General features: G+C 33.8%; 1 protein-coding gene across 7 annotated transcripts in view; it reads right to left on the bottom strand.

The window, feature by feature from the left end:
- TLK1 (tousled like kinase 1) overlaps positions 1–12,832 on the bottom strand; it is a 194,716-nt gene that overhangs the window by 97,061 nt on the left and 84,823 nt on the right. For 3 of the 7 annotated variants that reach the window (XM_049616037.1, XM_049616029.1, XM_049616030.1), the window contains one exon: positions 6,278–6,396. In XM_049616037.1, the coding sequence (XP_049471994.1) occupies positions 6,278–6,391 (114 nt within the window). In that variant the 5' untranslated portion in view covers positions 6,392–6,396. Of the gene's footprint in view, positions 1–6,277; positions 6,397–7,112; positions 7,201–11,490; positions 12,807–12,832 lie in introns of those variants that run through there. The other 4 variants (XM_049616033.1, XM_049616034.1, XM_049616031.1 and 1 more) reach the window with 4 other exon arrangements.

Genomic DNA, 12,832 nt, shown 5'->3' with positions numbered 1-12,832 from the left:
GCTATGTCTCTTTCACTTCAATCAATCTAGACAGAACAGTTCCTCCACATCTCTTCATTCTTCACGGGACTGAATACTTTGAAGAGTCCAGGCCAGTTGTCCAGCAGGATGTTGCAGGAGTATTTTATCATGACTAAATTCAAATAAAATTTTCCACTATGGAGAAAGAAAATTCCACTATGAAAACTATAGGGGTTCCTCTTGTTGCATCTCCTCAGAGTGCACCTAATTAATGTCAGACTGTGTCACTACCAATAAAAAATTTGACCTTGATTATGGTGGTGACTAACAAATCTCTCCATTTTAAATACCCATTTTCTCTTCTGTAATAAATAACGCATCTATAGGGTGAAATTTGAGACCCTGAAAATACACTAGTCTCTGAAACATTTCACTAAATGATTTTAACATCCACTGATAATCCTTGCCTTAAATAATAATTACGCTAGGGAATACTGAATGTTGACTTCCTGATTCCACATTCCTTCTACATTAGCTGACATTCTTCCAAAAGACTACCACATAACAAGCATACCTAGCTTGGTTCCTAAGTACCATTCCCCACCGAAATGAAGCACAGCTCCCTCAGAGAAAAGTCCGTTCACATTCACTGAAGAGACCACAGTGATATTAGAGAAAGATGGTAGGGGCTTGTGTACACACGAGCAAAATTTCACAAAAATGATTACATCTCTTAAATCTGGATAAAGAATATGCAAGTATTCTTTGTACGGTATTTTCAATTTTCTATAGGCATAATATTTTTTCAAAGTGAAAAGTTATTTAAAAAATAGGGGCTGGGTGGGAAATCCTGCAGGAATACACAAATACCAGTTTGAGTATAAATATAATTAATATAAACAATATAATATACACATGAGTATAGAGTATCATCATAATACTAAAAATAGAACATGTAATCTCGAAACATCAGGAAAAACTCCATCTGTCCAATGGAAAGCAAGGGATAGAAGGAAATAAAAGTAAAGTATAATTAGAAGACACTGGACAATAGATAGCAGAGCCAAGTCAGAAAATAACAATAGTTACAATAAATATAATGGACTAAACCCACCATTTAACAGGTAAAAACACTAATATTCTATCAAAAAAGACATGCAGTTGGGGTGCCTGGATGGTTAAGTGTCTGACTTCAGCTCAAGTCATGATCTCACGGATCATGAGTTCAAGCCCCGCATTGGACTCTGTGCTGACAGCTCAGAGCCTGGAGCCTGTTTCAGATTCTGTGTCTCCCTCTCTCTCTTCCCCTCCCCTGCTATCAAAACTAAACAAACATTAAAAAAAAAAAAAAAAAAAAAAAAAAGACATGTGGTCCAAAAGAAATACAATTAAAACGAGTAAAAATAAAATAGAAAAACATATACCCATATATCTAAGACAAAAATGAACCAAAAGAAGGCCGAAAATAGTAAGATTTGAAAAAAACAAATAATTAAGGAAAAAATAATTAGTTATAGAAAGAACAGAATAAGATGTATGCATGTAAAAATATAGCCTCAAAATATATTAAGCAAATGCTGATAAAATGCAAGCTGAAATACATAAATCAATAATCACAGCTAATGATCTTTTTTTTTTATTGAAGTGCAGTTGACACACAATGTTACATCAGTTTCAGGTGTACAACATAGGATTGAACAACTCTATATGTTATGCTATGGTCACCACAAGTGTAGCTGCGATCTGTCACCATACAATGCTATTACAATACCACTGACTATATTCCTTATACAGCTAATGATTTTAATACACCACTCAGGGAAAAGGTCAAGCTGACAATACAAGGAAATATCTAAGATCTGAACAAATAAAATTAAGAGTTATTAGATATGAAGTGTTTATAAAACAGGGCGCACTTCAAGAATTAATGTCATACAAACTGTATTTTCAAAATGTAATGCAATAAATTAGAAATCGTAACAAAAGAATAGCTTAAAACATCCCACATTAATAACCCTTGTGTTAAAAAGGAAATAAAGGTGGGGCACCTGGCTAGCTCAGTAGTTGGAGCATGTGACTCTTCATCTTGGGATTGTGAGTGTGAGCCCCACATTGGGGATAGAGCTTACTTAAAAAAAAAAAAGTAGAATAAGCATTATAATATGTAGCCTTTTGAATCTGGCTTCTTTTAAAAGTCAGCATAATGCATCCATTTGAGATTCATCCATGTTGTTGCAGGTCGTCATCAACTGCTAAATAGTATTCCATTGTACAAATATATATATCACACTTTTTAATCCATTTCTTAGATGAGGACATTTGGGTTGCTTACAATATTTTGAAAATTACAAATAAAGCTTTTCCTTCCTTTCAGATTTGACAGCTGCTTATGTGGTATAAATACCACTCAAAACAATATAGAGGATTTCCATTTCTGAAGGCCCTGACCAATAAAAAGAAAAAATACATAGATGAGGTGTAAGAAATAAAATGATTTTTGAAAGAATATGATTTGTTAGAGAAACCTAGAGAATCAACAAACTATTACAACCAAAAAAAAAAAAAAAAAAAATCAACAACAAGACTGCTACATACAAGACCAAACTATAAAACTCAAAAACCTCCAAGGTCACCTGGGTGGCTCAGTTGGTTAATCAATCCAACTTCAGCTCAGGTCATGATCTCACAATTCCTAAGTTCGAGGCCCCCAATGGGCTCCACGCTGACAGTGCAGAGCCCTCTTAGGATTCTCTCTCTCCCTCTTTCTCTTTACTCTTTCTCTTTCCTCCCTCAATTAATCTATAAATTCAATGTATTCAAAATAAGAATTCTACTTGAATCTTTTAAGGATAAAAATACAAATAAACCATTATATAAAAATTCCCAAATGTTAACAAGCAAGTGAAGAGATACTCAAATTTTTTATGAGGGAATAAAGATCTATAAATAACTAACTCAACCTTAGAAAAGATGATTAAAGAAGAGACTTGCTTTACCATATAAAAAAAAACATACAAAAATACAACAGTATTTTTTTTTTAATGTGATACTGGGACAGGAACACAGACCACTAGAATGTAAGAGAAACCTCAGACAGATCCACCTAAAGACATGGCAACTTAACATACACGGTAACGGTGGCATCACCAATCAATGGAAAAATACGGATGATTTAAGAAGTCTTGTGGAGAAAACTGGTTCACTAGATGGTGAAAAATAAAACTGGGTCCCTATCAATACTATATAAAAGATAGGGCCTAAAGTGCAAATATGACAGTAAAACTATAAAATTAACGGAAGAATCTGTAGAATTATCTTTGTAGCCCAGGGGTGGGGAAGATGTATTTAACTCTTAAAATACCTCATGGTCCACTGGACCCAATTTCAGTGTTTGAGTTTTTGAGTAGTTCTAGCTATTTGTAAAAATTGGTACTTTGGGACTTTTGTTCTTTTTTAGAGCTCATCCAAAGCATAAAAATAAAATCTATTTTTAATAGAATAAAATGCATTCTATCTGGTCATTAATCACCAAACATCCAATGGACCTTTTCACAAATTTAAAATATATTATGTGATCTTATGGATCTAATTTTTCCTATATTTTGTTATTACATCATCCTCGAATTACTTCATCATTGTTCATCAATTATTCCCAACTATGCTGAAACAACCAAAAACCATTAAAAAAATAGAAGAATGATGATACGATAGGCAGAATAATGAACCTCCAATGATGCTCACACCCTAATCCCTACAACCTGTGAATGTTACCTTATATGGCAAAAAGGACTTTGTACATGTAAGGGTAAGAACTTTGAATTGGGGAAATTACGCCAGACTATCCAGATGGGCATAAGCCCAATTCTAATCACACGAATACTTAAGTGAAGAACCTTTTAAGACTGATCAGAGGGAGATGTGACTTCCAAAGAACAGTAAGAGAGATGTATGACTGCTGGCTCTGAAGATGGAGGAAGGAGACCACCAGCCAAGAAATTTAGGCAGGCTCTAGAAGCTATAAAAGGGAGGGAAAATTATCCCCACCTAGAGCCTCCACAGAAGGAATCCAGTCCTCCACATACCTTGATTCTAACCCTATGAGACCAATGTCAGACTTCTGACCTTCAGAACTTTTAAGAAAATAAATGTCTGTTGTTTTAAGCAACTCTGGTAATTTTTTACGGTAGAAATAGAAAAACAATACAGAGTTAATGACCTAAAAGAGTGACACAATAGTGAAATAAATTATCATCTTTCAGTTATCTTCTTGTCTTGCCCAAAGTACTGCACCATCTTCCAAGAACGTATGAAAGACTGGAGACATCATTGCAGACTGATTTTAGATTGCACTGACTCCAGTGGAGAATCAAGAAATTTTCATCTTCCACCCAAGATGGTCAAGAGAAGAAAATGACAGAAGACATTTTATAATTAATTATAAGACAAATCAGAAAACAAAGAGATAACAATAACACCTCTAGATTCTAAAACTGATGGCAATGACCATATAAAATCTCAGTCATTGAATGTTATTACCCAAGATGAATTTTCCCAAATTCAAGAATCAATGAATCAGATAACGCATTTCTAAGGAAAAAAAGGAAACAGAATTTTCATCAGTCATTTAACTGAAGAATTTCACCATTTAATATTCTTCTACAGGAACGTGGACCACTTCATGCTCAAAGGATGCATGACAATAGCCTTCATCCTTTATGATGCTTGTGCTGCTTGTGCACCAAGATTTACTTGACACAAAGAGCTTTTTAGTATGTTTAAATTCTTATTGAAATTTCTAATAAAGTTGTTTTTCATCATACTTTTATTCCTGCTATAAATTAGCAGCAAAATAACTTAAAATGTAAAAATAGCAAAAGGACCTATTTGACCAGATGGTTCATGATGAGGACTGTTTTTCGTAGTATACCAACAGCTATTTAAAACTTTACAGTTATAGGCTCTAAGGCAAAAAAAATTGGTAAGTTTGATTATAACAAAATTAAATAATTGTCTACAATGATCCTGTACAATGCTGGATACCATGAACAAAGTTGATAGACATGACAAAATGGGAAATGTTATCTGCACTGTATACAACTAACGTGGAATTGCTATGTAGAATATACAAAGAACATGGGAAAATCAGTTCAGTTTGAAAAAGTAATCACTAATCCTGATTGGAACAATTTATAAGAGACTCCCAAAAAGCCAACAAGCATATAAAAGAAATGTTCAAAATAACTGGTGGTATGAGTGAAAAAATGAGATACTATTGAGATACCTGTTAAACACTATCAAAAATGAAGAATCCAGATAATGCCAAATGTTTCTGAGATGTAGGGTTATATAAATGCTCATGCATTCTGTTGAAAGAGCAGATTAGTTGTATACAACTGCTCTGAATAGCAATCTTATACTATTTATTCAACTTAACTCTATACATACCCTATGACAAAGCAGTTCTGCTCCTGGGAACATAACCTCAATAAATGATCAGAAAGGTCCATAAGAGAACAAGTACATTAAAGTTACTACCGTGTGAGGTAATGGGGAGCTGAAGACATCCTGATGTCTATCACTGGAAGGCCTAACAGATACACTTAATTTTTTTTTTAACGTTTATTTATTTTTGAGAGAGAGAGAGAGAGAGAGAGAGAGAGAGAGAGAGAACACACAAGTGGGGAAGGGACAGAGAGAGAGAGGGAGACACAGAATTTGAAGCAGGCTCCAGGCTCTGAGCTGTCAGCACAGAGCCGGACGCAGGGCTCAAACTCACAGTCGTAACCTGAGCCGAAGTTGGATGCTTAACTAAGCCACCCAGGCGTCCCCAGATACACTTATTTGTATTATCTGCTGTACAAATAAGAACATATACAGATAGGAACAAGGGTGACAGGGGCAAGGAAGAGATAAAGGACAGGAAAAATAAAAATTATATAATGGGAGAAAAGAACTACAATCTACTAAACTCATTTTTACTCCTGAAACCTGTTAAGCTATAACAACATATATTAACGTATATATATTAACACATATATATTATATATACATATATATTAGGTATACACATATATATTATATATACATATATATTATGTATACACATATATATTATATATATATAACATAATGCTCCCAAAGCATGTTATGCTGTATTAAAAATCAGATTTATAAATACTTTTTCCCTATACATTATAAAAATTACAGTAAGTAATAATTTGCTTTTAAGCACATATGTAGGGATCCTTTACAAAATATATTTTAGATCATTTAATACAAGGAAAGAATGTCAAATGAAGATTACAATTTTACTCACTTTTGCTCCAACACTGCAACTGCCAGTGCTTCCAGTGCTCCCACTTGCAACTCCTGTAAATCTAGCTTCCAATAATTCTTGCCTTCTTGGATCCAGACTATGAAGCTCATCCATTGCAACTATTAGGAAAACAAAACAAAACAAAACAAAACATACACATATATATCTTCATATACACACAAACACAAATACATAGACATGGTTAGTTGAGATGTCAATATAAACTTAATGAATCAATTCTACAAACAGATGAGAGAGACTTTAAAATTTTTGTCCTGTCCCACACTCATTTAACAAAACAATCTACAGTGGATTTCCAACAATTTTGACTGCAATCCATGGTTAGAAATATATTTTCCACACATCAGTACACAGACATATACATACATATATTGAAAAATTCCGGGGGTGCCTACATGGCTCAGTTGGTTAAGTGTCTGACTCAATCTCAGCTCAGGTCATGCTCTCACAGTTCGTGAGACCGAGCCCCACGTCAGGCTCTGCACTGACAGCGTGGCACCTGCTTGGGATTCGTTCATATTCTCTCTCTCTCTCTCTCTCTCTCTCTCTCTCTCTCAAAATAAATAAATAAATATACTTTTTAAAAAATTCTACAAATACTTCTTACCACATGCAGTGCACTCGATTATTTTCTATTTGTCTATTAGAAAAGAGAAAACACTGGTTGTGAGCTATTAAATTGATTTCATGAGCCATTAATGGACCATGGGTCCACAGTCTGAAAACACCACCCTCCTAGTAAAATCTCCCTATTCTTAGCTTATACAGAATTTTGACACTAAGTAACATTAGTAATTATTTTGTTTATATATACCTTATATCTGACTACATTTTCAACTGGGAAGAATTCTTTTGACTGTCACATCGCAAAGATTTTTTGGACATTGGATAGTTTTCAGTTTCTATCAAGTACATGAAAAACATACATATATTAAAAAAAGATCACTGAAGTAACATCTGTTACTAAACAATCACTGGAGAATTAAGGGGGAAAAATTAACATCCTCATGCAATTGTTAGTATGTAGACTAAAGCATCACAAACTCTAACCAAAGTGCAATTAAACTTGTAAAATTCTTTTATTTATGTCTGTCAATTCTCTACTGATAAAACCTTAGAACTAACAATAAATGAGTGGTTCTCAAAAGGAACAAGGAAAATACTATCAGAATCCCAAATCACATGTGGACATTTTCAAACTACTCTAGACCCCTTCCACATACTCTGGCATTCCTCTATCTTAAAGGCTAACAATTATTCCTATAGATCTTATCTTTTAAAATTCCTTTCCTTACCTCTCATCTTTATCTGGACATAAGACTAGATGGATAACGACTATCCTACCATGCTTACTTGCATCTCTGTACCTAAATATATCTTTCCTGCCCACTCTTCTTTCTTTCAACTCAAAAAGTAACTATGTTTAAAAAGCTAAAGCCTTCAATTTTTGCTTTTCATCCTATTCCTTCTTGATATCCAAGGGATCTCACATTTGCATATACAGACCTAAAACTATAGATTCTTAGAAGAAAACAGGGGAAAGCACCATGATCTTGGATTTGTCAGTGATTTCTCAGATACGAAACCAAAAGCACAGGCAACAAAAGAAAAAATAGGTAAGTTGTAATTCATCAAAATTAAAAACTTTTGTGTATCAAAGGACACTATCAAAAAAGCCAAAAAACAACCAACAGAATGGGAGAAAATTATCTGCAAATCATATACCTCATAAAGGACTAATATCCAGAAATAAATCCTACAACTCAACAAAAAACAAACAGCCCAACAACAAAAAACAAACAACCCAATTTTAAAAATGGGCAGAGGATATGAATAAACATTTCTTCAAAGAAATACAACTGGCCAGTAAGTACATGAAAAGAGGTTCAATATCAATCATTAGGGAAAGGCAAATCAAAACCACAATGAAGTATCACTTCACATGCATTAGGATGCTTATTACCATAAAACAGAAAATAGCAAGCATTACAAAGGATATGGAGAAATTTGAACCCTTGTGCATGGCTAGTGGGAATATAAACTGGTACGGCCACTATGGAAAACCATATAGCAGTTCCTTAAAAAATTAAAACATAGAATTACCATATGATCCAGAAAATCCACTTCTGAGTATATATACACCCAACAAAAGTGAAAGCAAGAACTGGAATAGATCTTTGTACATCAATGTTCATAGCAGCATTATTCACAACAGCCAAAAAGTAGATGCAACCTACATGTCCACTGATGAATGAATGGATAAACAAAATGTAGTATATGCAAAGAATGGATTCTTCAGCATTAAAAATGAAGAAAACTTTGACAGAGGTCACAACACAGATAAACTTTGAAGACATTATGCTAAGTGAAATAAGCCAAACACAAAAGGACAAATACTATGTAATTCCATTTATATGAAGTTCCTAAATAGTAAAATTCACAGACACAGAAAGTAGATGGTGGTTGCCAGAGGGAGAGGGCCATGGTGGAATGAGGAGTTAAGTGATCAATGGATACAGAGTTTCAACTAGGGAAGACAGAAAAGTTCTGGAGATGGATGTTGGTGATGATAGTACAACAATGTGAATGTACTTAATGGCACTGAGCTGTACACCTAAAAAATGGTTAAAATGGTAAATATTACATTATGTACATCTTATCACAATTCTTACAAATAATTTTTTAAAAATAAATAAAAAGGACTTCAAATTTTAACATAAAAATTAAAAGGCAAGCAAGAGACAGGAAGAAAATATTTGCAAAACATTTATGTGCTATATACTATTTCTACTCTTTGGCTTAGTAATGGGTTGATGGCCCACTGAAATTTAGCAAGGAAGATGAGAACCTAAGTCCCTGCTTTGACCCTGACCAACTAATAATGTATTTTGTTTCCAACTGTTTTTGTTTCTTAGATATATAGCCTCCTCTAGACCTCAACACTTCCCCATGAGGTCCTACAGGAAGCTATACACTCAAGGAAAAGCAAACAAACAAACAACTAGTTTCTAACCAAAACTCCTTACTAGGGGTCCCAACCTCATTATAGTCCTTAACACCTTCTAACAAGTTTTTATGACATTTTAATAGCAATATATGCAAGAACCCTTGGTATAATTCATAACAAATAATAGATGCATAACAAATATTAGTGTACTCATCTAAATAAAAATGTAACCTTGAATACTAAAGCCTTGCTTCCCAAAATGCAGTCAATGACCAGTAGCATCTATTCTCACCTCAGATGCTTATAAGAAATGCAATATCTTAGGTCCCATACCAAACCTACCAAATCAGAATCTGCATTTTAACAAGACCCTGAGGTAATTATTATGTGCACTCATGTTTGAGAAGCACTACTTTAGAATCTGGGTTCTCAAACTTTTCTGAAAAGGGCCCAATCGTAAGTATTTCAGTCTTTGCAGGCCAATAGGCAAAATCATGTAGATACTTACATGAGAGAGAAAAACTTACTACAAACTTTTTACTGATAAATTCAGGATATAATAATAACAGTATAATACTTTTTAATGTTATAAAATAGAAGTCAGTTAATGAAAAATAATGGAATTGGGAAGTGGTAACATTTTACTTAATTTGAGTTTCCAATCATCAAAATTTATTGCAAATACTCAACTGATAATGTTGATCAGGTTTTGTGTTTATCTTTGAACTGTTTTGTTGTTGTTGTTGTTGTTGTTGTTGTTGTTGTTTTGACGCATAGGTACTGCTAAATACTGAAATCAACCCACAAGCATATGATTTTAATTGAGTATATTCATTACTTTGAAGGCAGCTACAGAAGTCTCTTGGATTCTTCCTTTGATATTTACCTTTCAATGTGTTATTACACTACAGATTAATCATTTCCAATTGAAGGTTAGGTAGAAGTTCCTCAAATGCACAATTAAGTGGATTTTGAGATATGGAAACTTTCTTTGCACTTGCATCAATGTCTGAAAAATGCTGCTGGAGCTGTATTTTATGATGAAAAATATATTAATGCAAATTCATATGGGAATGAAGATCTCACTTTGACAGTATAAGAAATGTATAAAGCAGCTTGATGTTACTTGTGATTTCAAACATCAGTTCCCACTGAAATGACTTCACTGCAGCTAAATTTCACATGAAAGCACTATTTTGCCTCATAATTTTAGGTCTGATTTATTTAAAAATATTTCCAAATCTCCAGAAAAAGCTAATTTCAAAGCCAATCAGTATTTGACTAGTGGTTAAAGGCCATCTGCTTCATTCAGAAAAATTTCAATCTCAGTCCTAAACTCAAAAAATTGCAAAAAAATTTACCACTGCTAATAAGCCAGTCAAGATATTCAGCTTCTCTATGTCTAACAAAAATTCAGGCAGCTGATGCTAGTTAAATCCATGAGAGCAAATGAAGTTCACCACTGACAAACTGATTCAAGAACACAGAATGAATTCAAATTATTTTCTGCAAAGTACCTACTGATAAATAACACAACAAATAACCATAGCTTTGAACCTCTCACATTTGTACAAGCCTTGTAAAGTTGTCCAACTAAGCCTTTTTCTGTTCCACACATATTTTTACCACCATCAGTTGTAGCACATCTTAGCAGATTCCACTTCAGATCGTACTAAAGTATTTTCTCAACTTCAAAATATTCTCGTCTGTAGTTGCTCTCCACAGACTATTCACAGAGGTTAACTATTCTGTCACTTCAAATCTGGCATTGACACCTTGAATAAACAACTGAATAGTCTCAATAACATCTGTTCACTCATTAAGAGCCAAGGAAAACCATTATAAATTACTTGCCTTGTTGTTGTTGGTTTTTTGTAATGTTTATTTTTGAGAGAGAGAGAGAGAGACAGAGCATGAGCAGGAAAAAGACACAGAATCTGAAGCAGGCTCCAGGTTCTGAGCTGTCAGCACAGAGCCCGATGCGGGGCTTGAACCCACAAACCATGAGATCATGACCTGAGCTGAAGTCGGACACTTAACCAAATGAGCCACCCAGGCGCCCCACTTGCCTTGTTTTTTTAATACACTATTAATGTTACTTCAAATGTCGTCAATTCTTAAATCAAGTGTTCTTGCCCAAAAAAATCTATGGTCTAAAACAAGTTTTTGTCCGCTGCCTCCAGCCCCCCCCCCCCCCCCCCGACACATTTCTTTGCTACAATCAAACACAATTTAATTAACTCACCATCAGTAAATGGCTTTCCTTGCTTGGCTAACAAATGAACCACTTGGAAACTTATTTTGGTGGCAGTCTCATTTTCAATTTTTATTTTTATGAAGAAATTATGCTGTGATAAGATATTCCATTTTAAATTGACTGTTACTTTAAGAAAATTGAGGGTTGAAAAAAAAGAAATATAGAAATAAAGAGAGAAAATTGAGAGTTGAGAAGTGTGGTGTATGCTTAGTCTAATAATGTCAACATATATTCTTCTCTAACAGCTACAGTGTCACTGCAATAATAAAAAAAAAATGTTTTGCTCTGATTCAACAAAATAATACACACTCCACTGTGCCTTAAAAGTATGCCACTCATAGTCCATTTTTCTTTCTTTTCTTGTTTTGACATGATAGATATGCACTGGTATAAAAAAAATAAAAGAAATATCGCAGGCTGGCAATACACATGGCACTCAAACACCATCAAGTTATAACTGCAGCACTGAAATTTGTAGTGCACCAAGAGCTGTATGAAGTGCTGAGAATGCCATACAGGGTCTCTGTCACAACTACTCAGCTCTGCCATTAAAATGCAAAAACAGCTGTGTTCCAATAAAACTTTATTTATGGACACTAAAATTTGAATTTCACATGTCACAAAGTATTATTCTTTCAATTTTTTTAACCATGCAAAAATAGGCAGTTTGCAGACTTGTTATAGCAAGTACATTTCAAAGATTTTAATCTTTTATGGACTCAAACTATCACTTCTGACACTTATCCAAAAATTTGGTCCTAATTACAAGAGGTGCGATTTTCTGAAGAATATGTAATTTCACTATAATCCATTAAATTATTTATTATATGATAAATGTTTATACTTTTGAAAAAGAAACAAAAGCCACTATAAAGACCATACCATCCTTAAAGAATACCTGTCTCTAAATAGAACCACATGACTCATAATTATGCTACTATTCTTACTACTCAATAAAATTTATTATAAGCCCAAAATTTCACATAAAAAACATAACAAGATATCACTACCTGAATTAGAAATCACATCCCATTCTATAAAGAAAAATTTTAGGGAAACATAAATGAAAGCCACAATTTTACACAGTTTGTCATGGCCCCTTCTAATAAACATTTCTCTCTCCCTCTCTCTCTCTCTCTCTCTCTCTCTCTCACACACACACACACACACACTCACTCACTCAATAAATTTTACTTTTTATAAAACTATAGTCTCCAAAGGTGACCAGTCTAAAAAAAAGGATGTATTTGGACACAGTATTAGTTCTGGTTAGTCAGCATTACTTTATAATTCTATCACCTTTTTTATAACAAGGAATCTACCTTTCATT

This window comes from Panthera uncia (genome assembly GCF_023721935.1).
Source record: "Panthera uncia isolate 11264 chromosome C1 unlocalized genomic scaffold, Puncia_PCG_1.0 HiC_scaffold_3, whole genome shotgun sequence".
NCBI classification, from domain to species: domain Eukaryota; kingdom Metazoa; phylum Chordata; class Mammalia; order Carnivora; family Felidae; genus Panthera; species Panthera uncia.
The sequence above is the reverse complement of the archived record's forward strand: the minus strand, read 5'-3'. Positions and strand labels throughout refer to the sequence as shown.